Source organism: Scyliorhinus torazame, chromosome 8, assembly GCF_047496885.1.
Source record: "Scyliorhinus torazame isolate Kashiwa2021f chromosome 8, sScyTor2.1, whole genome shotgun sequence".
NCBI classification, from domain to species: Eukaryota; Metazoa; Chordata; class Chondrichthyes; order Carcharhiniformes; family Scyliorhinidae; genus Scyliorhinus; species Scyliorhinus torazame.
The window spans coordinates 258,844,052-258,870,486 of record NC_092714.1 but is presented as its reverse complement, the minus strand read 5'-3'; the positions used below and the strand labels follow the sequence as shown (position 1 = coordinate 258,870,486).

Here is a 26,435-nt window from a genome sequence, read left to right as displayed (position 1 = left end):
TACGGTGCTTGATCCAGGGCTGGACCGGTCGAGGTCCAGGACCGGGAGGAGGCCGGCAGCGGCCAGGGTGCTCAAGGACTTCATGGAGCAGATGGGAGGGGTAGACCCCTGGAGATTTAGTAGGCCTAGGAGTAAGGAGTTTTCATTTTTCTCCCATGTTCACAAAGTATACTCAAGGATAGACTTTTTTTGTCTTGGGAAGGGCACTGATTCCGAAGGTGACAGGGACGGAATATACGGCCATAGCCATTTCGGACCACGCTCCACATTGGGTAGACCTAGAGGTAGGAGAGGAAAAAGAACAGCACCCACTCTGGAGAATGGATATGGGCTTATTGGCGGATGAGGGGGTATGTTTAAGGGTGAGGGGGTGTATTGAAAGGTACTTGGAGCTTAATGACAATGGGGAGGTTCAGGTGGGAGTGGTCTGGGAGGCGTTGAAGGCGGTGGTCAGAGGGGAACTGATATCCATAAGGGCACATAAAGGGAAGCAAGAGGGTAAAGAAAGGGAGCGATTGTTGAAAGAACTTTTGAGGGTGGACAGGCAATATGCGGAGGCACCGGAGGGACTGTATAGGGAAAGACAAGGGTTACATGTGGAGTTTGACCTGCTGACCACGGGTAAGGCAGAGGCACAGTGGAGGAGGGCACAGGGTGTACAGTATGAGTATGGAGAGAAGGCGAGTCGGCTACTGGTCCACCAATTGAGGAAGAGGGGAGCAGCGAGGGAGATAGTTGGGGTGAGAGATGAGGAGGGAGAGATGGAACGGGGAGCGGAGAGAGTGAACGGGGTGTTCAAGGCATTCTATGAGAGGTTATATAAGGCTCAGCCCCCGGAAGGGAAGGAGGGAATGAGGTGTTTCCTGGATCAGCTGGAATTCCCGAAGGTGGAGGAGCAGGAGAGGGCGGGACTGGGAGCACAGATTGAGATGGAGGAGGTGGTAAAAGGGATTGGGAGCATGCAAGCGGGGAAGGCCCCGGGACCGGACGGATTCCCGGTGGAATTTTATAGGAAATATATGCACCTACTGGCCCCGCTTTTGACGAGAACCTTTAATGAGGCCAGGGAAAGGGGGAAGTTTCCCCCGACTATGTCGGAGGCGACGATATCGCTCCTTTTGAAGAAGGATAAAGACCCGCTGCAGTGTGGGTCCTACAGGCCCATTTCCCTTTTAAATGTAGATGCTAAGCTCCTGGCCAAGGTGATGGCGACGAGGATAGAGGACTGTATCCCAGGGGTGGTCCACGAGGATCAAACTGGGTTCGTTAAGGGGAGACAGCTGAACACGAACATACGGAGGTTGCTAGGGGTAATGATGATGCCCCCACCAGAGGGGGAGGCGGAGATAGTGGTGGCGATGGACGCCGAGAAAGCATTCGACAGAGCGGAGTGGGATTATCTGTGGGAGGTGCTGAGATTTGGTTTTGGAGAAGGGTTTATTGGATGGGTACAGCTGCTGTACAGGGCCCCGGTGGCGAGTGTGATCACGAACAGGCAGAGGTCTGACTACTTCCGTCTTCATAGAGGGACGAGGCAGGGGTGTCCCCTGTCTCCGTTACTGTTTGCATTGGCGATTGAGCCCCTGGCCATAGCACTGAGGGGCTCCAGGAAGTGGAGGGGAGTACTCAGGGGAGGAGAAGAACACTGGGTATCTTTGTATGCAGATGATTTATTGCTGTATGTTGCGGACCCAGTGGAGGGGATGCCTGAGATAATGCAGACACTCAGGGAGTTTGGGGAATTTTCAGGGTACAAATTGAATATGGGGAAGAGTGAGTTGTTTGTGATGCATCCGGGGGAGCAGAGCAGGGGAATAGATGATTTACCGCTGAGGAAGGCAATAAGAGATTTCAGGTACTTAGGGATTCAGATAGCCAGGAGTTGGGGAACCTTACATAGGCATAATTTAACACGATCGGTGGAACAGATGGAGGAGGATTTTAAGAGATGGGACATGGTGCCCCTGTCACTGGTGGGTAGGGTGCAGGCGGTCAAAATGGTAGTCCTCCCGAGATTCCTTTTTGTGTTTCAGTGCCTTCCGGGGATGGTCACGAAGGCTTTTTTCAAGAAAATTGAGAAAAGTGTCATGAGTTTTGTGTGGGCTGGGAAGACCCCGAGAGTGAGGAGGGGGTTCTTGCAGCGTAGCAGGGATAGGGGGGGGGGCCTGGCACTACCGAGCCTCAGTGAATGCTACTGGGCCGCCAATATCTCAATGGTGTGTAAGTGGATGGGAGAAGGGGAGGGAGCGGCGTGGAAGAGATTGGAGATGGCGTCCTGCAAAGGAACCAGCCTACAAGCACTGGTGACGGCGCCGTTGCTGTTCTCCCCGAAGAAATACACCACAAGTCCAGTGGTGGTGGCAACGCTAAAAATTTGGGGGCAGTGGAGACGACATAGGGGAAGGACGGGAGCCTCGGGCGGTCCCCGATAAGAAATAATCATAGGTTTGTCCCGGGGAGAATAGATGGGGGATTTGGAGCCTGGCAGAGAGCTGGGGTTGTGCAACTGAGAGATCTGTTCGTAGACGGGACGTTTGCGAGTCTGGGAGCGCTGACGGAAAAATATGGGTTGCCCCAAGGGAATGCATTTCGGTACATGCAACTGAGGGCATTTGCGAGGCAACAGGTGAGGGAATTCCCGCAGCACCCGACGCAGGAGATTCAAGGTAGAGTGATCTCAGGGACATGGGTGGGGGATGGTAGGGTGTCGGATATATACAGGGAAATGAGGGACGAGGGGGAGATCATGGTGGATGAGCTGAAGGGGAAATGGGAAGAAGAGCTGGGGGAAGAGATTGAGGAGGGGCTGTGGGCTGATGCCCTACGTAGGGTAAACTCGTCGTCCTCGTGCGCCAGGCTAAGCCTGATACAATTCAAGGTTTTGCACAGGGCGCATATGACCGGAGCAAGGCTTAGTAAATTTTTTGGGGTAGAGGATAGGTGTGGGAGATGCTCGAGAAGCCCAGCAAACCACACCCACATGTTTTGGTCATGCCCGGCACTGCAGGGGTTCTGGGTGGGGATGGCAAAGGTGCTTTCGAAGGTGGTGGGGGTCCGGGTCGAGCCAGGCTGTGGGTTGGCTATATTTGGGGTTGCAGAAGAGCCGGGAGTGCAGGAGGCGAAAGAGGCTGATGTCTTGGCCTTTGCGTCCCTCGTAGCCTGGCGAAGGATATTGCTTATGTGGAAGGAAGCCAAACCCCCGGGCGTGGAGACCTGGATAAATGACATGGCAGGGTTTATAAAACTAGAACGGATAAAGTTCGCACTAAGGGGTTCGGCTCAAGGGTTCACCAGGCGGTGACAACCGTTCATCGACTACCTTGCAGAACGATAAAGGAAATGGGAAGGCAACAGCAGCAACCCAGGAGGGGGCGGGGGGGGGGAAGGCCTCGGGCAGGTCTTCAGGGGTGTTTTTGTATAGATATTTGTACTTGGTTATGTATATTGGATTGTTTGATTTTATCTCTGGAGAGTTATTATTTTTGTTATGGCAGTTGCCATCTAGTTTATATATTATTTATTTATTTGTTAAAAATAACATATAACGGTCACTGTTATATATATTGTTTTATTGTTGTAAAATGGTAAACCTTTGTATTGTTTTGTTTGACCGAAAAAAATTTGAATAAAATAAAATAAACAAAGTTGTATCAACATTTTGGATCGATTTTCTGACGGCATCAATTCTTTGAAGTAAACGACTCCACAAAACAGTAAAAACAGCAATATCGTACTTTTCAAACTTCTCTGCTAGGGATTTTGCTACAGCTTTCACTTGTGGGTTTTCTGAATTTGATGATGTTAAATCTGATAAGCATTCCTTTACATCAATAAAGATCATTTTCAAAACCAAAACAGCATCTGCATGAGCAGAGCACGTGGTGTTGCAAATTATTTTGACCGTCAAATGTTTTCCATTTGCCTGCTCCAAGCGTGATTGCGACACATTCTATGGCTGGAAATCGAGAAAAGGGATACACATTTTGAACAAAGTCAAAACAATGTCCAGCTCCCTTACAAGATTCAAGATTAAATTCAAGGAATGACAGGAACATGGGATGAATAATGCACAGGAGCTTGTGTTGTTCAGCCTTGCTTGTAGACCTGGGCTGGTTTAGCACACTGGGCTAAATAGCTGGCTTTTAAAGCAGACAAAGGCAAGCCAGCAGCATGGTTCAATTCCCGTACCAACCTACTGTAGCCACCTAAATTGGCCAACTCCCGATTTAAAATGGCGAACGGCAAAGGCTGATGGGAAAGTCAGCCAACAAGACAGAAACCAGCAGCTGCAGGTTGGCTGTGTATTTACCTCTGCAAAAGCCAGACAACATCGATACCAGCGGCAATCAGCATAACAAAGTAGCAGCCATCTGCATACTGATGAGCAATCCCCGGAAACAATAAGTAACATTTTTGGCACACAAAGCAAAGCCAGACTCCTCGGCGCCAGCAGGAGCCAAAACAAAGGAGGTGAACGAGCACCTCAAGACCGCCCATCAATCAGGGAACCGCTTCAGTATTTGAGAAAATCGAACCAAGCGATTGGGACAAAGTCCAATCACTTGGGACCAGGTACAGGGTCCGCCCCGAAAGGCGGGAAGCCCCTGGGGACTATAAGGGTTAAGCCCCAAGTTCAAATCGCTCTCTTCAGCTCGCTCTTCAGCAACTCTCTTCACCTCTGCGTCCTGCCCGGGTCACCCAGCAACATGAACCAACATTGATCGTGACCGGTGCAGTGACTCCAGTGATCACCCGAAGCCCGTAAGTCTTAATTCAACACTCGCTACGAGATAGGCGTTTGCTGGACGCCTGTGGATCCACATTGCAGCAGTCTTTGGAGACTTGGACCGCGCCCATTTGTCCCCAGACAACATGGCCAAATGGACCCGCACCCTTATCTCCCACGCCACAGAAACAGGACAGAAAGCTTGCGCGAGTTATGATCCCTCAGAGGAGGCCCATAACGAGAAGTGGGTAGTGAAAAGATTGTCCCTTGGGAGCAATCTGTACAAAGCAAACCCGCAGTCACGAATCCCGAGGAAAAGCAGGCCGCCGCAGATATACAGGCAGTTACAACACACCAGAACCCCGCATGGGTGAACGAAGGAAGGAACAGCCCCCCACCCAAGTCACAGGAGTGTTACAACTGTGGACAGTTGGGACACTTCGCAAGAGAGTGCAATGCCCCTAGAAAGCCACAGAGAGCCCAGCAGACGGGCACTCTGAGTAAGAAGAAGACAGAGCCCATTCATAGCGTTAGCGCCCGTTCAGATCAGACGGACTTGACCAGAACGGACTGACGGTGTACGGGCTCCCCCAGTTGGGTCTGCGACACCCTTTGAGATAGGTCCGGATGACCGGTAGTTGCAGCGAAAATTTGGGGACAGCCCATTGAATTTCTCTGGGACACAGGAGGGTCCTGCACCACAATAAATTCCTCCACCTTGTTCCAAAAGGACACGTGGCCCACTACAGCCACCATCACCCTCAGCGGCTTTACAGGCCACTCACAGCAGGGACACATCACAGCCTCTGTACCCATTCAAATCGGTAACATTACCACCAAGCACCCCGTAGTTTTAGTTGATCTGCCCCACACAGCAGAACACATTCTGGGAAACGATTTCATGAATTCCCACAACTTATCATTTGATCCAGTCAACCAGTGTGTCTGGAAAATGGCAAAATCCGCAAGAGCCCCCGCAACGCTCAACATTGGAGAATACGCGAACAAAATTAGCGCCGTAGGCGAATTTTAGTTCAACCCGACTACGCTTAGCACGGACAAGCAGGTTAGGGCAGTTCTGCAAAAGAACAGGGCAGCATTCGCGACCCACAAGCACGACTGTGGACGGATGACTGGCTCCTTAGAAATAACAGGACCTGACCCTAGACCCCAAAAACAGTATGGATTTCCCAAAGTGGCAGAGGGAGAAATCTCCAAGGTAACAGAAAGCTTATTAGAGCAGGGCGTACTTAGATCAGTAGCCTCCACTAATAATGCCCCGATTTGGCCAGTGAGAAAGCCCGATGGATCATGCCGCCTGACCATCGATTACCGGGAGCTCAACAAAATCACCCCCGCAGCAGCCCACACAGTAGCAACAAGTCCCGAGACCATGCTCAAGCAGGGACTCAATTCCCGATTCTTCACGGTTTTGGACATCAGTAATGGATTCTGGTCCATTCCATTGGCAAAGGCGTGCCAGTACAAATTGGCCTTCACCTTTAAAGCACAGCAGTACACGTGGACATGCCTGCCAGAAGGATTCCACAACTCCCCCTCCATTTTCCACCGACAGCTGGCAAATGGTTTAGCCAAATTCTCTCGCCCCGAATGTCTGGTCCAGTACGTAGACGACCTACTACTGCAGACAGACAACAAGGAAGAGCACATTGAGCTTCTGTCCGAACTCCTGGAACTCCTACACTCAATTGGTTGTAAAGTCAACCCCAAAAAGGCCCAGATTTTGGAAGATAAGGTGATATATTTGGGAACAATTATCACACATGGTAAACGCGAGATCGAGCATAAAAGGATTGACTCGATTGCTAAATTGCCCCTTCCCCAGAACGTTTCAGCCCTCCAGTCATTTTTAGGACTGGTTGGCTACTGCCGAAACCACATTGACGGTTTTGCCAGCAAGGCAGCGCCCCTCTCAGACCTCCTAAAGAAAGGAGCCCCCTGGGAATGGCTTCCGCAGCATACGGATGCTGTGGATGCGTTGAAGCAATCACTCATAGCAGCCCCCGCACTACAAGTTCCAGACCCACTTTCCCCTTACGCTATAGAGGTAGCAACCACAGACCGCACCCTTTCGGCCGTGCTCCCCCAGGAACGGCACGACCAGTTAAAGCCCGTAGCTTACGCCTCCAGAATTTTAGATGCTGTGGAGCAGGGATTTTCAGCCTGTGAGAGGCACCTGCTCGCAGTATTTTGGGCAGTGCAGCATTTTTCGTACATTACCGGACTGAACCCCATCACAATTCTCACCGAGCACACCCCCACCCAACTTTTACTGGACGGATGACTCAAGGACGGTACAGTAAGCCAGATTAGAGCAGCGAGGTGGACCCTTCTCTTGCAGGGACGGGACATCACTGTTAAACGGACAAAGATGCACACCTTTTTAGCCGACAACTTACAGTACCCCGGAACCCCCCATGAATGTGAAATTATCTCTCCACACCACAACACAGGCCCCTTTATTGCGAAAACACCCCCCAGAAAGATAGGTAGTTCAACCCAGAGCCCCCAGCACACAGACACGTGTGAGCCCATAAAGATCTATGTGGATGGATCTTCCACAGTATTGGATGGGAAGCGCATAACAGGTTGCGGTATATATGTCGAGGACGCGCCCTAGAGGAGATAGCAATAAAACTGCCAGGTCACTTCGGCGCGCAGGCAGCAGAGCTCGCGGCCATCGCATATATAGTGGAACACCCAGATTCCTTCCCCAGCCCAGCAGACATATACTCGGACAGCCTCTATGGCTGCAACAGCCTCACGGAATTCCTGCCCCTGTGGAAAGCAAGAGGATTTGTTTCCGCAGACGGAAAACCCCTCCCCTCAGCTCCATTGCTCCGTCACATTTTAGAGAGAGCCCAGAACAGGACTTTTGGGATAATCAAAGTTCGCAGTCACCATCGTTCCTTCCCCCTCCTGGAAATGTGAAAGCCGACGCACTGGCTAAGGCAGGTTCCAGGCATGGATACTTTTGGACACCCCCTGAAAGCGCACCAGTGAGTGCAGTTCAGGTCTCACAGACAAAGATCGAGGATCTAGTAGAGGCCCAGAAGCAGGACAACAATCTCAGGGAGATTGTAAAAGGAAAATATCCAGCTCCAGAGGTTTAAATATCCAGAGGTTCAAAAACGCACTGACCACACATGACGGTGTGGTGTTAAAAGACACCCTTTATGTGGTTCCTGAACAGGACAGGGATCAACTGATTTGTTTGTTCCATGACAGCCATGGACATCAGGGAATCTATCCCACTACAGCCCATCTCAAGCAGCTTTGTTGGTGGCCGAATTTAAAGGATGATGTAAATCATTACATCGAGAATTGTCTTATCTGTGCCCAGAATAATCCGGACAGATATGCCAAAAAGGCTCAACTCAGCCACACCCGACCCGTTAATGGACTAACCTCCAGATTGATTTTATAGGCCCATTGCCCCCTTGCAGGAATGGCTATAAATATGTGCTCGTGGTGATAGACACGTTTACGAAATGGGTGGAAGCATTCCCAGCCCGCACAAACACTGCAAAAACCACAGCCAAGATTTTGATCAACCACATCTTTACAAGATGGGAACTCCCCCGCAGCATTGAATCTGACCAAGGCTCCCATTTTACGGGACGTGTCATGCAGAACATAGCATTCCACCCACAGTTGAGTGGCATCGTGGAGTGCATGAATCGGACCCTAAAATCCACCCTCAGAAAAATGGTCCAGCAGAACAACACCACTTGGGACTCAGTCCTCCCTTTTGCACTGATGTTTTTGCGTAATACAATTTCTACTTCCACAGGTTACACCCCACACACCCTCATGACCGGACGCCCCATGAAAGGCACAGAATTTTTATTAGGTTTGGACTTGACCAGCCCCGAAGTGACGGCCCTCACACACGAGAAAGCAGTAGAGCAATTAGTGGAAAATGTTAAAACGGCTCAGCTAGCAGCCGCAGTAAAATTAGGCACAAGGAAGAAACAGAGCAAGGCTTGTTTCGACAAGACAGTGCATGCGACTGAGTACAGTATAGGACAGCAAGTCATGCTCTCCGTATATAACCCCAGCACATTCCTGTCCCCAAAATACTCGGGTCCGTACTCCATTGCGGACAAAGTAAGCCCTTCCGTATATAAAATAAAGTATGCCAACGGTAAGACTGCGAGGTTCCATATCAACCAGCTGAAGGCATACGGAACACAGTCTAACCACTCACACCACGTCATGCTCGACGCAGCACACCACGCCCCGCCCACAGCCAACGTAACCCTACCATCCCCCAACACGTCCAGCCCAGCCACGGACTCGACCTCGACTCCAACCCCAAAATATACACTCCGTCCCGGAACGCCCACAGACTGCAGCAGCAGAGACAGCGACTGTGACTCGGACGATAGCCACAGCACGCCTCCCTACTATCCCCATGCAACAGGACCCACACCCAGCGATTCCGCCCACGATCCGAGTGATCCCTTCATGATCACTTTCCTGAACAAACCCCACCACTGACCACCGAACTACTATGACGACCCCAATTCTGTCCCCACACAACTAGACACCAACGATTGGCACCGAGATAACTCGTTCCGACTCGTCCACAACGACGAGAGCGACCCCACCTCACACCATGCAGCCCTTTCAGCCCTGATACACTCAAGAGTTTGGCACCCGGGAGAAGATGATGACCTTGGGTCTGACTCCCAAACCGAGAACCCCTTTGCGACCCTGTTCGCAACCGAGAACTGAGGCGTCCAGATGATGTTTTAAAAGGAACCGCTTGGGAGAAGTGGTGTCCTTTCTGATGGAACCTGCCGCATGTTTTATGGTGTTTGTAAGTTTGTTAAATGTTGTTTGTCAGACCGAAAAAATTTTCACGGCCCCACACCTTTTCGGCCGAAACCTCTGAGGACTTGCCCACAGAGATTTGCTATTGGCCAGACGCTAGTTCAGAGGAACTAGTTTGTCTGCAGAGACTTGTTAAGGTCCCAGGCGCCAGTTCAGTGGAACTCGTCTGCCGACGGAAACCCAGACCCCCGTTCATAACTGCCCTTCTGGTTCGAAGGAAAAAACCGCTACGGCAGCCCCACCACGATGACTACATTTCTTGCCCGTTCTTGTCGGTTGCTCAGGCAGTGGAGTAACGGCTTGGGACCCGCCCTGCCTGGGAACCCCCCCCTCTGGTCAACTACGCTCGGGTAGCAGAGATACGGCATTGGTAGCCGTCCTACCCGGGGACTCCATCCAACTCTTACCCGTCGCGGCCCATACGCACCTCATTTTGGAAATTTTAGTTCAAAAAGTTTTGTTTTGTTTCAGGTAACCCTTAGGTTGCCAACCACATGCTATTTACATCCTGGAACATTTGGATGGTAAATTGCACAGTCTGCGAGACGGCTCGCACTGGTTCATTATTGGGAAGTGTGTCTTGTCCTAAAATTTGGTTTTTGACAAAAAAATGAGGGAGACACACATAGTGACCAATTATAAAGGGAGTAATTGGCACTAAGGGACAGACAGACTATCGTACGAGATGTTAAACCAAGATAGTTACAGACACTATGCTTGTTTCCACAGAACTCCAGAAGCTCCAGGACCGGAGAAGAGAAGAAAAGAAAAAAGAGCCATGAGGACTTCCTTCACATGGATCATCATCATAATAATGGACATTTGGTTGCGAGTGAACGCGAATCCCATGACTTCAAGCCCCCCAGCCGTTAATGTTTCACTTCCCCACAGTACCCAGAGCCCAGTCACCAGCGACACCACACCATCTTGGTGTGTCAGGTTTATAACCTGGTACTCTCGGTCATATGTAATAGAATCCTGACTTGTATTGGCGATACTCTGCTGCATCGTGCAGACTATGCGTCTAAGGAAATGGAGAAGGAGAGCCTACCGCGCTCGAACCCCGGTATATAGGATCAGATCCCCTATCTTCGGATACGACCAGACCCCCGTCCCCCGCGATCTATAATAAAGAGCATTCATTTACGGTTTTATTGTAAATAAAGAAATGTAAAGAAACTGTTCATGAGCAATTGTACGATCCTGAGCTTGACTGCCAAGCCAGGAAAACTGTGTATGAACTGCAATGATTTTGTTTGTATGGTTGAGGAAGGTAGAATGATGAAATGTTTAAGTGAGTGTAGTGTATGAAGAATAGTTAGAGGTTCCCATTTTTTTTGTTTTGTAATGCATGTCCCTATTTGACATAGCGCACCTTAGAATTGTCAGTTAAAAATGTTTTGCATAGTTATGGTCAGTGTAGAGGCCATGAAAGAAGTGCCCCCCCAGGTCAGGGAATGGAAAGCAACATAGTTATGTGATCCTTCACGCTTCGCATTAGGATCACAAGGAGGGAATGTAGCCACCTAAATTGGCCAACTCCCGATTTAAAATGGTGTACGGCAAAGGCTGATGAGAAAGTCAGCCAACAAGACAGAAACCAGCAGCTGCAGGTTTGCTGTGTATTTACCTCTGCAAAAGCCAGACAACATCGATACCAGCGGCCATCAGCATAACAAAGTAGCAGCCATCTGCATACTGATGAGCAATCCCCGGAAACAATAAGTAACATCTTTGACACACAAAGCAAAGCCAGACTCCTCGGCGCCAGCAGGAACCAACACAAAGGTGAACGAGCACCTCAAGACCGCCCATCGATCAGGGAACCGCTCCAGTATTGGAGAAAATTGAACCAAGCGATTGGGACAAAGTCCAATCACTTGGGACCAGGTACAGGGTCCGCCCCGAAAGGCGGGAAGCCCCTGGGGACTATAAGAGTTAAGCCCCAAGTTCAAATTGCTCTCTTCAGCTCGCTCTTCAGCAGCTCTCTTCACCTCTGCGTCCTGCCCGGGTCACCCAGCAACACAAACCAACATTGACCGTGACCAGTGCAGTGACTCCAGTGATCACCAAAACCAGTAAGTCTTAATTCAACGCTCGCTACGAGATAGGCGCTCCTAGCTACCAATCTGTACCAACTTCGAATCCCGCAGACTCAGAACCCGAACGAAAGGCCATTTGTTCCCCTGACCTGGTGGGCCAGTCCGAAGTTAAGTATAGGCCTGTTAGTTGTAGAAGTAGCTTAGATGTAGAATTTGTGCATGAGGAGTGATTACTGTGTATAATAAATGTGCTTTGATTTAAATCTTACTAATCGGTGTATTGGATTATTGATCATTACTCGGACTTGAACCTCGTGGCGGTATCATAAAGATACCTGGCGAGAGCAAAGGTAATAAAACAGAGCAATTGAACCAAGGAGAAAATCAGCAACACTACCCGAACAGGCGGCGGCGGAATGTGGCGATGAGGGGCTTTTCACAGTAACTTCATTTGAAGCCTACTTGTGACAATAAGCGATTTTCATTTTCATTTCATACTTTCCTGCTATACTTGCGGCATTATCAAAGCCCTGCCCATGACAGTTTTTGATGTCCAAACCTAAATTTGCAATGGTTTCCAAAACAGTTGTCTCCAGAAACTCAGAAGTGGGGATTGTAGCTGGACAAAACAAAGACAGCTTCACCATCGCTGGTCACATATCTTAAAATTAATGTTAATCGGTCTGCATGACTCACATCTGATATTGAATGAAATATTATGGAATTGTATTTGGCATCTTTTACTTGATTAGTGAATTGGTTTCTGAGCCGTGCTGTCATTATAATGATGAAATCATCGTAGGTTTGATGTGTTAAATGCGGACTTTCCTGAGCCACAGTAATGATAATTTTTCAAATGCTCTTTGAGGAGCTTATCAAATTCACCGAGATATGCAAGGCAGGCTAAAAGATGACCTCTTCGAGTTGACAATGATGACTCATCATGTCCTCTTCGGAGCTAGGGCTTTTCTGTTAGAGCGGAGGATGAGAGGCGACTTAATAGAGGTTTATAAGATAATGAGGGGGATAGATACAGAGTGGACGTTCAGAGACTATTTCCGCGGGTGGATGTAACTGTTACAAGGGGGCATAACTGTAAGATTCAGGGTGGGAGATATAGGAGGGATGTCCGAGGTAGGTTCTTTACTCAGAGTGGTTAGGGTGTGGAATGGACTGCCTGCTGTGATAGTGGAGTCGGACACTTTAGGAACTTTCAAGCTGTTATTGGATAGGCACATGGAGCACTCCAGAATGACAGGGAGTGGGATAGCTTGATCTTGGTTTCGGACAATGCTCGGCACAACATCGAGGGCCGAAGGGCCTGTTCTGTGCTGTACTGTTCTATGTTCTTCGAGGTAGTCCCAAGGAAGACAGCAGATTGACTGTGGCAACAACACGTCTCAGCACTTTCCTCCAGTTGGAACCCTCCTTTTCAAACTGAGCCAATAAAGCTGAATAAATTCTTCCAGATAATTAACATGTTTGAACGAATGCACCCATAGGGCGGGATTCTATTCCTGGCGACCGGAGAATCCCGCCCGAGGTCAATGGCTTTTTCCATTGTTGGCGTCTCACCCGTGGCCGAGACACGGCCTATTTCATTGTAGGTCTGCCTCTGGTGTGAGCAGATTTATTACTAACTTCCAAATAGGGAATTGGATAATTACTTGGAAAGGAAAAACTTGCACGGCAATGGGGAAAGAGAAGTGACATAGTGGGAGTAGTTGAATAGTTCTTTCACAAAAACATGCTGGGCCGAATGGTCTCCTGCTGTGCTGTGTCATTCTGTGAAACTGAGGCCCCTGTCTGTCCTCCTAGGTGGATGCAAAAGAACCCATGGGACGATTTTGAAGAAGTTCCCTGGCCCACGTGACTCCAGACCCACAGCACAGTGGCTGACTCTTAACTGCCCTAGCCAGCCACTCAGTGCAAGGGCAATTAGAGATGAACAACAAACGCTGGCCTTGTCAGCGATGCTCACATACCTTCAAATACAAATAGCAGCTCCAAGCTGCACCAGCATCATTTGAGGATACTGCAACATATGGACTGTTGCAACATGTGAAATGCACCATGCAATTAAAACAAGAGCACATCCATTGAGGAAACTGCAGCATAGGGACTGTTGCAACATGTGAAATGCGCCATGCAATTAAAACAAGAGCACGGCCATTGAGGAAACTGCAGCATCGGGACTGAGTCAGCGCTTCAGATCGTGGAGCAGGCGCAGGCGCACAGAGGTATTCGCTTCCGGGTTTGCAGAGAGTGGGAACAGTGGCTCTGGAGCGGCCTGTCAATCAAACGGTCCCGGGGAGCGGCCTGTCAATCAAACTGTCCCGGAGCGGCCTGTCAATCAAACTGTCCCGGGGAGCGGCCTGTCAATCAAACGGTCCCGGGGAGCGGCCTGTCAATCAAACTGTCCCGGGACGTGCCGTGCAGCGGAGGCAACCCAAATCTATGCTGGGCATCCTCTACACCGCCTGCTTCTCCATAGTCATCGGAGCGGGGGGCCACAATGCAAAAGGCAAAGAAATCCAGGCGGAGGAGATGGCTCAGTACAGGTCAGTGCTGCTGGCTTGGCATTGCGTGCATGCAGCCGGAAAGGGAGGAAGGGGCTTTGGTTAAACATGGAGCTCAGCTTCCAGTTGCTCTCCCATTGCTTCCTCCCTTTGCAAAGTTTTGCTCAGATTTGGGGAAAAGAAACTCGCCAGAAACAAATGCATCTTCTCCAGGTTTCCTGCCGAGTGTGGGAGGGGAGGCAGACTGGTTGTGCACCAGTTACACACTTAACACAAAGCCTAATGTCTGACCTTTGGCCTGTTACTCTCCGGAAAAGCATTTGGTCTACTTGGGATTACCTGCTCTCCTGTGATGCAAAAAGTCGGCGAAGACTCGAAGGGCTGAATAGCCTCCTTCTGCACTTGGGATTCGGATAGATTGATCTTTCTGCTGGGGAATACAGAAAGGGGAATTCAGTGCTGAAAAGCAGGATAAGGGAAAGTGGAATTCAGTGTTGAAAAGCAGGATAGGGTAAGCGGAATTCAGTGCTGAAAAGCAGCATGGGACAAAGTGGACGTCAGTGCTGAAAAGCAGCACCCCCCCCCCCCCCAAGTTGCAGGAAGAGGCTGCAGCAATGGTTTCCTGGTGTTGCTGCATTGTGGTCCCATCAGCAGCAGCAATCCTTTGGCATCTTAGAAGCACAGCAAAGATTTGTAGAGAAAAGATTTTACAGTAGAGAAGGAGACAGCCATTCAGCCCCAGCTGACAAAAGAGCAAATCCCCACTTTCCAGCCCTTTCCGGAGACCCTGTAGGTTAAGTGACCACAACAAAAGTGCAAATGAGTGTTTTTTTAAAATGTGGTGAGGGTTTCTGCATCTATCAGAGTTTAGGGCAGTGATCCCACAAATGAAAAAGTAACTCCTCAACTTCCGCTAATCCTTCTTCCAATTATTTTAAATCTTGGGTCACTGTCTGTGCGGAGTCTGCACGTTCTCCCCGTGCCTGCGTGGGCCTCCTCCGCGTGATCCGGTTTCCTCCCACAGTCCAAAGATGTGCGGGTTAGGTGGATTGGCCATGATAAATTGCCCTCGGTGACCCCAAAAAAGGTTAAGTGAGGGTTACTGGGTTACAGGGATCGGGTAGAGACGTGGGCTTGAGTGGGGTGCTCTATCCAAGGGCCGGTGTAGACTCGATGGGACGGAAGGCCTCCTGCACTGTAAATTCTATGATCCCGTCCCCCAGTTATTGAGCTCTATTCCAAGAGAAATAGGTCCTTCTTATCTAGTGCTAGCACATCTTTCCTATAATGAGTTGACCAGGACCAATGAAAACATAATGCATGTCTATGCTCTGGTGTAAAAACACATACTTCCCTGTTGAGTTGTGTTGAACTTTGTGCCAGTCGTGAGGTGCTGCTGGCACCTGCTGCCTGCCACCAGTCATCTTGTGACCATATTTGCCTTCAAACACAGATGAATTAATTATCTTTAGGGGGGAAATAAACACGGTCTTTCTGCGGTTCAGGTGGGTCTGAGATGGCAGGCTTCATGGTGGAAGACTGGACCGAGTACATACTTAAGGTAGTTTATCTAATACTGGAGTTACACACATCCATGGCGTTCCACGTTACTGTTTGCCATTGAGTAGCCAATGTGGCTCACCAAAGGAAGCTGGAGAGTGGACCTGCAAATGGGAACCGGGATTCTCCCTGGCTCTGCTCAACTGTATCCTTTTAATCGAGGTGATCAGTGAAAAGCTCGGCGTCGTTTCACCTGGTTAATCTAAGCTCGGGCAGGACCCCATCTGGGGCCATTACATCTTAGAATTTGCCAAAGTGCAGAAGCTCTCTCTGGACGTGGCTGAATAAAAGATCATCGAAACAGGAGCACTTCAGCCCCACACTGCTAATTTTCAGCCACCCGGTGGAAAGGGGTGGGGTGGGGAAACAGGAGGGAGAGGATTTCTTTTACCATTGGGCATTTGGCATAGAGTGTATTGCACGCAGCAGTCCCGGTCAATAGATGACGAAGATCATTCCCGGATCCCTAGACCTCCTGAATTTCCTTGGAGTTCATGTTCCACCTTGACAGAGACTGTGTCAATTGCAGCATCTTTTGGTTATTTGAAGGGTCTGCTCCTCTGATTTTGTTTGGACTTCCGCCACACACTCCTGATCTTTGGCCACCTCGAGTGGAGTGGCAGGCAAGGGAGAAGCACCACCTCATACGTCTGCCAAGATGGGCCTAGTCAAGGTGGCCATTAACATGTTCAGGTAGCGGACGGTTGATGGGGGTCATCCAACTTGACAGCCTGCCCTTCTTCCTTGTCCACATTCACGGTCAGGTGACTGCCCATGTGGTGTCCACTGGGACGCTTGGGGTCTCTTTCTGTAACTGGTGGACACCACAGGGGCTGGAATGCATCATCAGCCCCAGAAACAACTGTTCAGAAATAGGGATAGTTTAAGTAACTTATATTTTTGCTGTGTGTGTTAGAAATAAAGTATGTGTTTAAGTTTAAACTTAATTTGTGTGTCTGTATTTGTGTGCTAAGAAAAGGTTAAAACTTTAGTAAGCTTCATGTTAAACAAAGGTGCCTACAAGTTTAGTTACACTTTGCATGCATTGTAATTGAGATTTTACAACATAAAAGCAATTACGGGCTTTTTTTTTTTAAAGCTGTTGCTTAGCAGCCAGAGGCCCACACTGAGAAGCAGAAGCATTTGTTTTCAGTGTGCAACCAGGTAACCCAGGAGCAAAAATCTGTCCGTACAAGCAGGACACTAAAGCAGTGTGGTAAACCACTGTTAGTATATTATATGTATTGTGGTAACCTGCTACTGTACTACATGTAATGTGGTAAACCACTGCCTGATGGCTCCGCCTCCCCTCGGGCTCGGTATAAAGGTGGCCGACCTCCCGCCCCGTCCCAGTTCGGGATCAGAGGCCAGGAGGCTTTCTGTTTAGCTCATTAAAGCCTCAGTTTCGTTCACTACTCGCCTTGTGTTAATTGATGGCACATCAAGCAGGAGACAGAAAGTAAGCCCCAGAAGCTAAAGAACAGAAAGTTCCAGAAACCAGGGGATGAAAAAGTGGAAGGTCCCAGGAAGACTGAAATCAAAGGGACAAAGAACCAGAATCTGAACAAGGTACTGTTAATGGAAGTTAAAGAAAAGGGGCAGAGAGAGACTTCCAGTAAAGACAGAGCGGCAAGGTGCAGACCTGGACATGTCGGCTAGCGCGAAGCCAGGTATCTGAATAATTCACAACCTGTGAAGCAGTGGTGTTCTATTGGTGTGGCTGGGTACCTGTGGAAGCTTGAATGGACAGGATGTTTCACTGCAGAGGAACACTGAAAGGAGAGGCTGAAATCTTGGATGTGGATCCTTGGTGAAGGCACCAGAGAGGAAGCATTTTTTGGGTGAAGATTCCAAGGCATGTTCTTCGAGACTGGAGTTTGGAAACCCTCATGTGAAAGCCAGAGTTCCTTCAGTACGGGACGAGAGGAGAGGCCGGGGTGGAGGTTTGACTCAGGGTTGCTGGCAGATGGAGGTTTTTGTGATAAGGTGCAGTTGGCGATTGGGGATTATGTGGAGTTCAATCAGAATGGGGAGGTGTCGGCGGGCATTTTTTGGGAAACACTGAAGGCAGTGGTCCGGGGAGAAATTATCTCCTTTATGGTTCGTGCGAATAAGGAAAGGAGGGCGGAACAAGGCCGTCTAGTGAGCGAGATAGTGGAGGTAGACAGGGAATATTAGACGGTGCCCACCGTGGAGGGATTGGCGAGGAGGAAAAAGTTGAAGTGGCAATTTTGACAGGCTGACAACTGGGAGGGCGGTAGGGCAACTGCATAGGGCAAGAGGGGTGCAATACGAGTATGGGGAGAAGGCGAGCCGCATGTTGGCGCACCAGCTGCGTCCAGGGAAATATTGAAGATCCAGACTGGGGCTGGGGATGTGGTGTCAGAGCCAGGGAAGATAAATGAGGCATTTAGAGAGTATTACCAGGGACTTTGAGGCAGACCCAGGAGGAGAGGAGGGGGACATGGGGTGGTTTCTGGACGAGCTGGAATTTCCCCAGGTGGAGGAAGCAAAGAGGCAGGTGTTGGAGGAGCCCCTGGGGCTGAGGGAGGTGCTGGATAGTATCAGGGGTATGAAGTCGGGGAAGACCCCTGGGCCGGATGGGTACCCGGCAGAATTTTATAAGGAATTTGCGGCGGACCTGGCACCACATCTGTTGGGGGCGTTTAATGAAGCACTGGAGAAGAGGGAGTTGCCGGAGACGATGACGCAGGCAGTAATCACACTAATCCCCAAAAAAGGGAAGGATCCGGAGGAATGTGGGTCGTATAGACCCATATCAGTATTGAACACAGATGTGAAAGTATTGGCTAAGTTGTTGGCGGGGAGGATGGAGGATTGTGTCCCGGGGGTGGTTGCAGAAGATCTACAGTTGATTTGTTAATTTTTTACTGATTCTCAAAAGAGTATAAAGAGAGACCGAGGTGGCAGGGGCCCCCAATGGAGAGCCCTCTCTGTGCAGGAGACCTCCTCTCCTTCACCATCAGGGATTTGGGGTGGAGCGTGTTGCATTCAGCAGTCCCGTGCAGCTGGCGATTCAGCTGATTCAGTGGCTCCCAAGTGGCCGCCTGTATTTTCTGTGGTCTGGAGGAGTCTCCGTGTAGACAGGTTGCCCAAGGTTGCAGCCCCTTTTAGATCAATTGATGGGGGCTGCAACTCGAATTTTGGTTGCATTTCAGCCCTGTGCTCCTGCTATTGGCCACTTGGTGCGGAGGGGGCAGGGAGGTTGCAGGACCTCCTTGTGGGTTTGCCCCTGGGCCTGGGCCACGATGACCATTAGCACAGCCAGGCTGCGGTCCTTGGGCGAGGGGGCGAACCATTAGACCCGACCATCTGCCCATGCTCCATGGCAACATTAGTGCCTGGGTGTTCCTGAAGAGGGAGTATGCGGTCTCCGCCAGTACATTTGAGGCCGCCCATGCTCAGTGGACACTGGGAGCTGGAGTGCGTTGTCAGCCCCCAAAATGACAATTTAATTTTCATAAGCTTCTTTTGCTAATCTGGGCTTTGTTGCACTGCCTCTTTGATAGCTGTCACTCCCTAATTTTGCTTTATTTGCTTCATATTGTTTTAATTGGGGGCAGCATGGTGGCACAGTGGTTAGCACTGCTGCCTCACAGCACCGAGGACCCGGGTTCGATCCCGGCCCTGGGTCACTGTCCGTGTGGAGTTTGCACATTCTCTCCGTGTCTGCATGGGTCCCACCCCCACAACCCAAAGATGTGCAGAGTAGGTGGATTGACCACGCTAAATTATCCCTTAATTGGGGGGGGGAAAAAAGAATTGGGTACTCTAAAAAATTTTTTAAAAATTATTTTAACTTTCGGTATTAAAAAATTGTATAAAGAGCTTGCCTGGTGTCCACTGGTACACGAGGCCTTCCGTGTCTGACAGATGCTACATAGGGCAGCATCAGCCCTCAGGAAGTTCAATTTGATTTCATATGTTTCCTTTGAAGTTTTGTTACAGTACCCCTTTAAGGGGTGGTTCGTTACCAATTATTTTATTTGCTTCATTGATTTATTCAAAAGAGTATTAAGGGAGACTTCCCCTTTAAGGGGTTGTTTGTTCATTTGTTTGATTTACTTACTTGATTATTTAATTGCCAAGGATATAAAACAAAACATCTGGAACACTGAATGTTGGTTAGGGAGGAGGCAAACATTTGTAATGTTGCATTCTGTAAACTAGTATTAAGTAAAAAGATCGATGTCTGGATTCCTCGTTCACCATGTGGCTCAGAATGAATTAATAAAGTTTTCTCAGTAGCTCAGTTTGAAGCATGTGATAAATTTCCATTCAGGTCAGACGTTTAGCTTGTTCATAAAAATGTTCTATCCGTGGGCATTTGATCAAGTGAGCAATGATTACTTACTGTTTGGAATTTTTATTTGTTTAGAAGGGTTATTAAGGGAAGGTTAGCATAGTGATAATGTTTCTGAGCCAGCAAACCAGAGGACCGGACTAATGTTCCAGAGACACTGGGTTGTCCATTGAGATTGAGTAGACTAGACCAATATTCTCCAGAGTTCAGAAGATGGGAGAGGTGATCTAATAATCTTTATTATTGTCACAAGTGGGCTTACGTTAACACTGCAATGAAGTTACTGTGAAAAGCCCCTAGTCGCCACATTCCGACGCATGTTCGAACACACTGAGGGCGAATTCAGTGTGTCCAAATTACCGAACAGTGCGTCTTTCGGGACTTGTGGGAGGAAACCGGAGCACCTGGAGCAAACCCACACAGACACTGAGAACGTGCAGACTCCGCAGACAGTGACCCAAGCCGGGAATCGAGCCTGGGGCCCTGGTGCAGTGAAGCAACAGTGCTAACCACTGATCTCATTGACGCATAGAAAGTTTGACATGGCAGCACATGGAAGTTAAATTCCGTTAATTAACGCATTTGGAATAAAAGGCTAGTCTCATTAACAATGATCACAAAACTACCGGGGGGGGGGGGGGGGGCATTCAGGAATGGGCAATGAAGGCTGACCTTGCCAGTGACGCTCACACCCCAAGAATGGATAAAATAAATTGAACAATTTCATTTCTCATATTTGATCAATTAAATGAGCAACTCTGATCTTTGCTCGTGTGACTTTCTCCAGCAATAAGAAGAGCTTCTGTATTTTTACGATCCTTTGAGTTCTGTGCTGCTTTAAGATTTGGCTGAAGAATTGGTACAAACTGGAATACGAGTTTCCTATATACGGTGATGTGTTTTCTTTCCCCCCCCCTCGCAGAGAGCGGGTCAAAGACATGTTTTATCATGCCTACAACAACTACCTGGAGAACGCGTTCCCTTATGATGAACTACGACCGTTGACTTGTGATGGCCAAGACACGTGGGGGAGGTAAGTTGTAGCTGACCGTCAGCCGCGTTCGTTTTCCGGCAACAAAAAAAAATTATTTTAATTTTTGAAGAAGAGGTTTTGCAGGGAGTTACAGCCGAACCCCAACCAGCCATTGATCGCTAAGCTTCGGTTTGATTGGGTTAGGCCTTTGTGAAAACACACGATCGTGGGCGAATAACAATTAAATAATGGGAATTTTGGACGAGACTCCCGGGGGGCCGCAGTTTCGGCAACATGTAGCAATCGGATGAGAAAGTCCCAGATTCATTCTCTGTGGCGTTGGCTGATTGTTGCTGAGCAAGGTGTTCTGGTTAATCTTTGGAGCGGGAAGGGGGTTCCATTTCTGATTGCGGACTTGGTTTTACGGATGATTATATTAAAGGCAGTGTGTCTACAATATAACATTTGCTGTGCCTTCACTTTGTACAGATGCCAAAAACAGTCTCAGAATGCTGTCCACACCAGAGCTGCCACCTGAAACTCGGGCACATTCCAGTTTGCAGTGTCCAACAGCATCTAAACTCCTATGGTACCAGGCTGTGTTTACTTAGCAGCAGTTAGACTTTGTAACATTACAGGGTTAAGGCACTCGAAGCACACAATAGAAATAACGTGCATACATTTTCAAAAATAAATTTAGAGTACCCAATTCATTTTTTCCAATTAAGGGGCAATTTAGCGTGGCCAATCCACCTACCCTGCACATCTTTGGGTGGTGGGGGCGAAACCCACGCAGACACGGGGAGAATGGGCAAACTCCACACGGACAGTGACCCAGAGCGGGGATCGAACCTGGGACCTCGGCGCCGTGGGGCAGCCGTGCTAACCACTGTGCCACCGTGCTGCTCATAACGGAAATACATAAGAAGGGGAAAATACAATATAAAAAGTAAGCTGGGGAGGATTTTAAAAAAACTGACTATAAAAGTTTCTATAGGTATGTAAAGGGAAAAAGATTGACAACAGTGAACGTGGGCCCCTTACAGTCAGAAACGGGAGAATTCATAACCGGGAACAAAGAAATGGCTGAGGAACTAAATCCGTACTTTGCTTCTGTCTTCACAAAGGAAGACATGAAAAATGTACCGGAACTTCTGAGAAACACAAGTTTCAGTGAGGAGCTGAACAAAATTAATAATAATAATCTTTTTATTGTCACAAGTAGGCTTACATTAACACTGCAATGAAGTTACTATTAGTAGAGAAATGGTTTTGGGGAAATTAATGGGATTGAAGGCGGACAAATCTCCAGGGCCTGATAATCTTCACCCCAGAGTCTTTAAGGAAGTGGCCCTAGAAACACTACCCGCAATCCCATGTGCTTTAAAGTTACATATTAATCTGCTATATGAGACCTTGTCGAAAGCCTTCTGAAAGTCTAAATAAACCACATCCACTGGATCTCCCTGATCAACTCTGCTAGTTACACTTGGTGTTCATTTTCAAAATCTCCGGACTCTGGAATGAGCCCTACAGATTGGAGGGGAGCTAATATAACCCCGCTATTCAAAAAGGGAAGTAGAGAGAAAACTGGGAACTATAGACCAGTGAGCCTAACGTCGGTAGTAGGGAAGTTGCTAGAGTCCATTATCAAGTATTTCATAAGCACAGTATTTGGAAAGCAGTGATTCTTTGAAGGTGTAACTAGCAGAGTTAATCAGGGAGAACCAGTGGATGTGGTTTATTTAGGCTTTCAGAAGACTTTTGACAAGGTCTCATATAGCAGATTAATATGTAACTTTAAAGCACATGGGATTGCGGGTAGTGTCTTGAGAAAGCTGGTTAGCAAAAGGAAGAAAACAGTTGGAATAAATGGGTCTTTTTCCGATTGGCAGGCAGTGACAAGTAGGGTACCGCAGGGATCTGTGCTAGGACCCCAACTGTTGACACTATATATTAATCATAGAATTTAGAGTCAGAAGGAGGCCATTCGGCCCATCGAGTCTGCACCGGCCCTTTGAAAGAGCATCCCACTTAAGCCCACGTCTCCACCCTATCCCCGTAACCGCATAACCCAGTAACCCCAACCAACCTTTTTTGACACTAAGGACAATTTACCATGGCCAATCCACCTAACCTGCACATCTTTGGACTGTGGGAGAAAATCGGAGCACCCGGAGGAAACCCGCGCAGACACGGGGAGAATGGGCAGTCTCCACGCAGACAGTGACCCAAGGGAATCGAACCTGGGATCCTGGAGCTGTGAAGCCACAGTGCTAACCACACTGCCCAATGATTTGGGTGAGGGGACTAAATGTAGTCCCATTTGAAGTTGAGAATTCTACTGTTGTATAAATGATTAAGCATTTTCTGGAATTCATTATGAAATATTTGGCGTGTATTAAATGTATTTAAACTTTCATGGGATCATGGTTAGAGGACAAGCCCAATTTCAATCCTGCGGCCCACTGAGATGAATGAGGGCCACTCATGAGGCCCAGTCACTAGCCTAGGTTGCCCATCACTGTCATAACAGGATACTTAGAAAATCATGATGGATTGGATTGGATTGGATTTTGCTTATTCTCACGTGTACCGAGGTACAGTGAAAAGTATTTTTCTATGAGCAGCTCAAACAAATAATTTAATACCTGAAAATAAAATAAAAGGAAATACATAATAGGGCAACACAAGGTATCCAATGTAAATACATAGACACCGGCTTCGGATGAAGCATACAGGAGTGTAGTATTAATCAGTTCAGTCCATAAGAGGCTCGTTTAGGAGTTTGGTAACAGCGGGGAAGAAGCTGTTTTTGAACCTGTTTGTGCGAGTTCTCAGACTTCTGTAGTCCTGCCCGATGGAAGAAGTTGGAAGAGGTTCAGGGAGAGGCGACATGGTTTTGTGAAAGTGAAGTCATGTTTAACTAATTTATTAATTTTCTTTGGGGAAGTAACAAGCAACATGGCTAAAGGGGCACCAGTAGAATGCGATGTACACGTGGTGTACTTGAATTTCCCAAATTAATTTTTTTTTTAAATTTAGCGTGTCCAATTCTTTTTTCCAATTAAGGGCCAATTTACCATGGCCAATTTACCTACCCTGCACATCTTTGGGTTGTGGGGGCGAGACCCATGCAGACACGGTTCCAAAAGTAATTTGATAAAGTGTCACATTAATGGTTGCGACACAAAATAAGACCTCCTGGTGTAGAGGGTAACATATTAACATTGATAGAGGATTGGCTAACTACCAGAACGCAGTGGGTAGAGAAAAATAAGTAATTTTTGAATTGGCAAGCTCTAACTATCGGAGTGCCACAGGGTTGCGGTCTCAAGTATTTACAATCTATATGAATGACTTGGGTGAAATGACCTATAGTGCAGTAGCTAAACTTGCCGATGACACCAAGATAGGTCAGAAATAAGTTGCCCGGTTAGCACTACTGCCTCACAGCGCCGAGGTCCCAGGTTCAATCCCAGCCCTGGGTCACTGTCCGTGTGGAGTTTGCACATTCTCCACGTGTCTGCATGGGTTTCGCCCCCACAACCCAAAGATGTGCAGGGTAGGTGGATTGGCAACGCCAAATTGCCCCTTAATTGGACAAATGAATTGGGTACTCTAAATTTTTGTTTAAAGGAAGGGAAATCAAATGCTGGTGCTTATCGCGAGGGGAATGGGGGGTGGGGTCGGGACGTCGGACTAATCCAGAATGGATACAGGCCAGAAAGAGTCCATTCGGCCCATTGTTTCCCTGCTGGACTTCTGTAAGAACTACTCAACAAGTCCCACTCCCCTGCTTTTCCCCATTGCCCTCAAAATAAATTCGCTTTGGCCAATTGCAGCCACAACAGGGAGGGAAGCAATTTGGAGAAATCTTCACCACAGGCACTGGGGTGGTTCAAGGACGTCTCCCACCCTCACCGCAGTCTCCCGGGGCAATTAGGGATGTGCAATAAATGATGGCAGTGCCAGTGACGCCCACATCCTGAGAATGAATTTTAGAAACCCCATGAGTGGCACTAGGTGGGATGGGGCCTCATTTTAATTTGCAAACTGGAGCCAGGCCCCAAAATGCAAATGGTGCCTTGTGGCACTCCCCCGCCCAGCGTACAATGCCTCTGGTTCAGTTATTTCCCACGTGCCGTGCGTTGGCTGACCTCAGCTGGAGGTTATCAGGTCAGAAGTGAAGAGTGAGCAGTTAGCAAAGGGCTGATGGGAGCCCCTAGCAGCTGAATTCTGTCATGGTTGGGTGCTTTTGAGAGAGTAAGTGAGGAAAAATTCTCTGGAGATTAAGTGCAAATAAACTTTTAATGTGGGCACTAATTGAATCAGGGATACAGTCAGTAGCATTCCTTAATGTGCAAAAAGTTAATTTTATTTTCTGCATTCACAGCTTTTCCCTGACGCTGATCGATGCATTGGACACGCTGTTGGTAAGTGCATACTCCTGCTCAGCCTGTATCGACGGACTGAGCCCCACGCACTCTGTCCCAGCTGGGTTTTTTTCTGCCAGCTAAGAACATAAGAAATAGGGGCAGGAGTATTCGGCCTGTTGAAGCCACTCTGCCAATCAGCCTGATTGCGATTAACCTTCTGCCTCACCTCCACACTCTCGCACCCGCTCCCCACTGCCTTTGATCCCCCGAGATCTGCTTATCTCGACTTTGAGTATATTCAGCGATGGAGCATCCACAGCTGCCCGGCGTAGAGAATTCCAAAGATTTTCAACCCTCCTGAGTGAAGAAATTTGTCCTTGTCCCTGTCCTGAATGATCGGCTTTTTTATCCTCTGCTCTCGTGTTCCAGATTGACCTACCAAGGGAAACCACCTTTACGGTGTCTTCCCTGTCAGTCCCCTAGTATGAGACTTGAATGCCTCAATCTTCTGAACTCGGGAGAATACAGACTCCATTCACTCAGATTCCTATCATAGGACGACCCTGTCACCCCAGGGGCCGATCTAATGAGCTCCGCTGTACCGCCTCCAATGCAGGTATATCCTTCCTTAAGCATGGTGACCAAAACTGCACACATTCCAGATGTGGTCTCGACAAAGCCCTGTTTAATTGTAAAAAAAGACTTCTTTATTCTTGTACTTCTATTTCCTTGCAATAAAGACCAACTTGCTATTTGCCTTCCTAATTGCCTGCTGCACCTGCAAGCTAGCTTTCTCTGTTCCTTATACGAGTAAGCTAACGTCCCTTTAAATATCACCATGCCTTTTAAAAAGTATTCTGCTTCTCGTCTTACGATCAAAGTTAATTTAGCCTCGCACCTCCCCACATTATACTACATCTGCTACCTTGTGGTGCCCAATAACTGAACAATCTCTTACTTTTTGCAGTCTCTTTGTATCCTCCTCACAGCTTGCATTTCTCTTCCCAATAGCTGATGCTGACTAGCTCTTTAAAGCGCAGAATAAACGCCTG

The 26,435-nt window shown here is 48.4% G+C and overlaps 1 protein-coding gene across 2 annotated transcripts in view; it reads left to right on the top strand.

The window, feature by feature from the left end:
• Positions 1-13,864: 13,864 nt before the first annotated feature.
• The window catches only part of edem2 (ER degradation enhancer, mannosidase alpha-like 2), a 67,033-nt gene continuing 54,462 nt past the window's right edge, over positions 13,865-26,435 (top strand). The window contains exons 1-3 of one of the 2 annotated variants that reach the window (XM_072515186.1): positions 13,865-14,189; positions 20,954-21,064; positions 25,401-25,440. In XM_072515186.1, the coding sequence (XP_072371287.1) occupies positions 14,086-14,189; positions 20,954-21,064; positions 25,401-25,440 (255 nt within the window). In that variant the 5' untranslated portion in view covers positions 13,865-14,085. Of the gene's footprint in view, positions 14,190-20,953; positions 21,065-21,497; positions 21,594-25,400; positions 25,441-26,435 lie in introns of those variants that run through there. The other variant, XM_072515187.1, reaches the window with a different exon arrangement.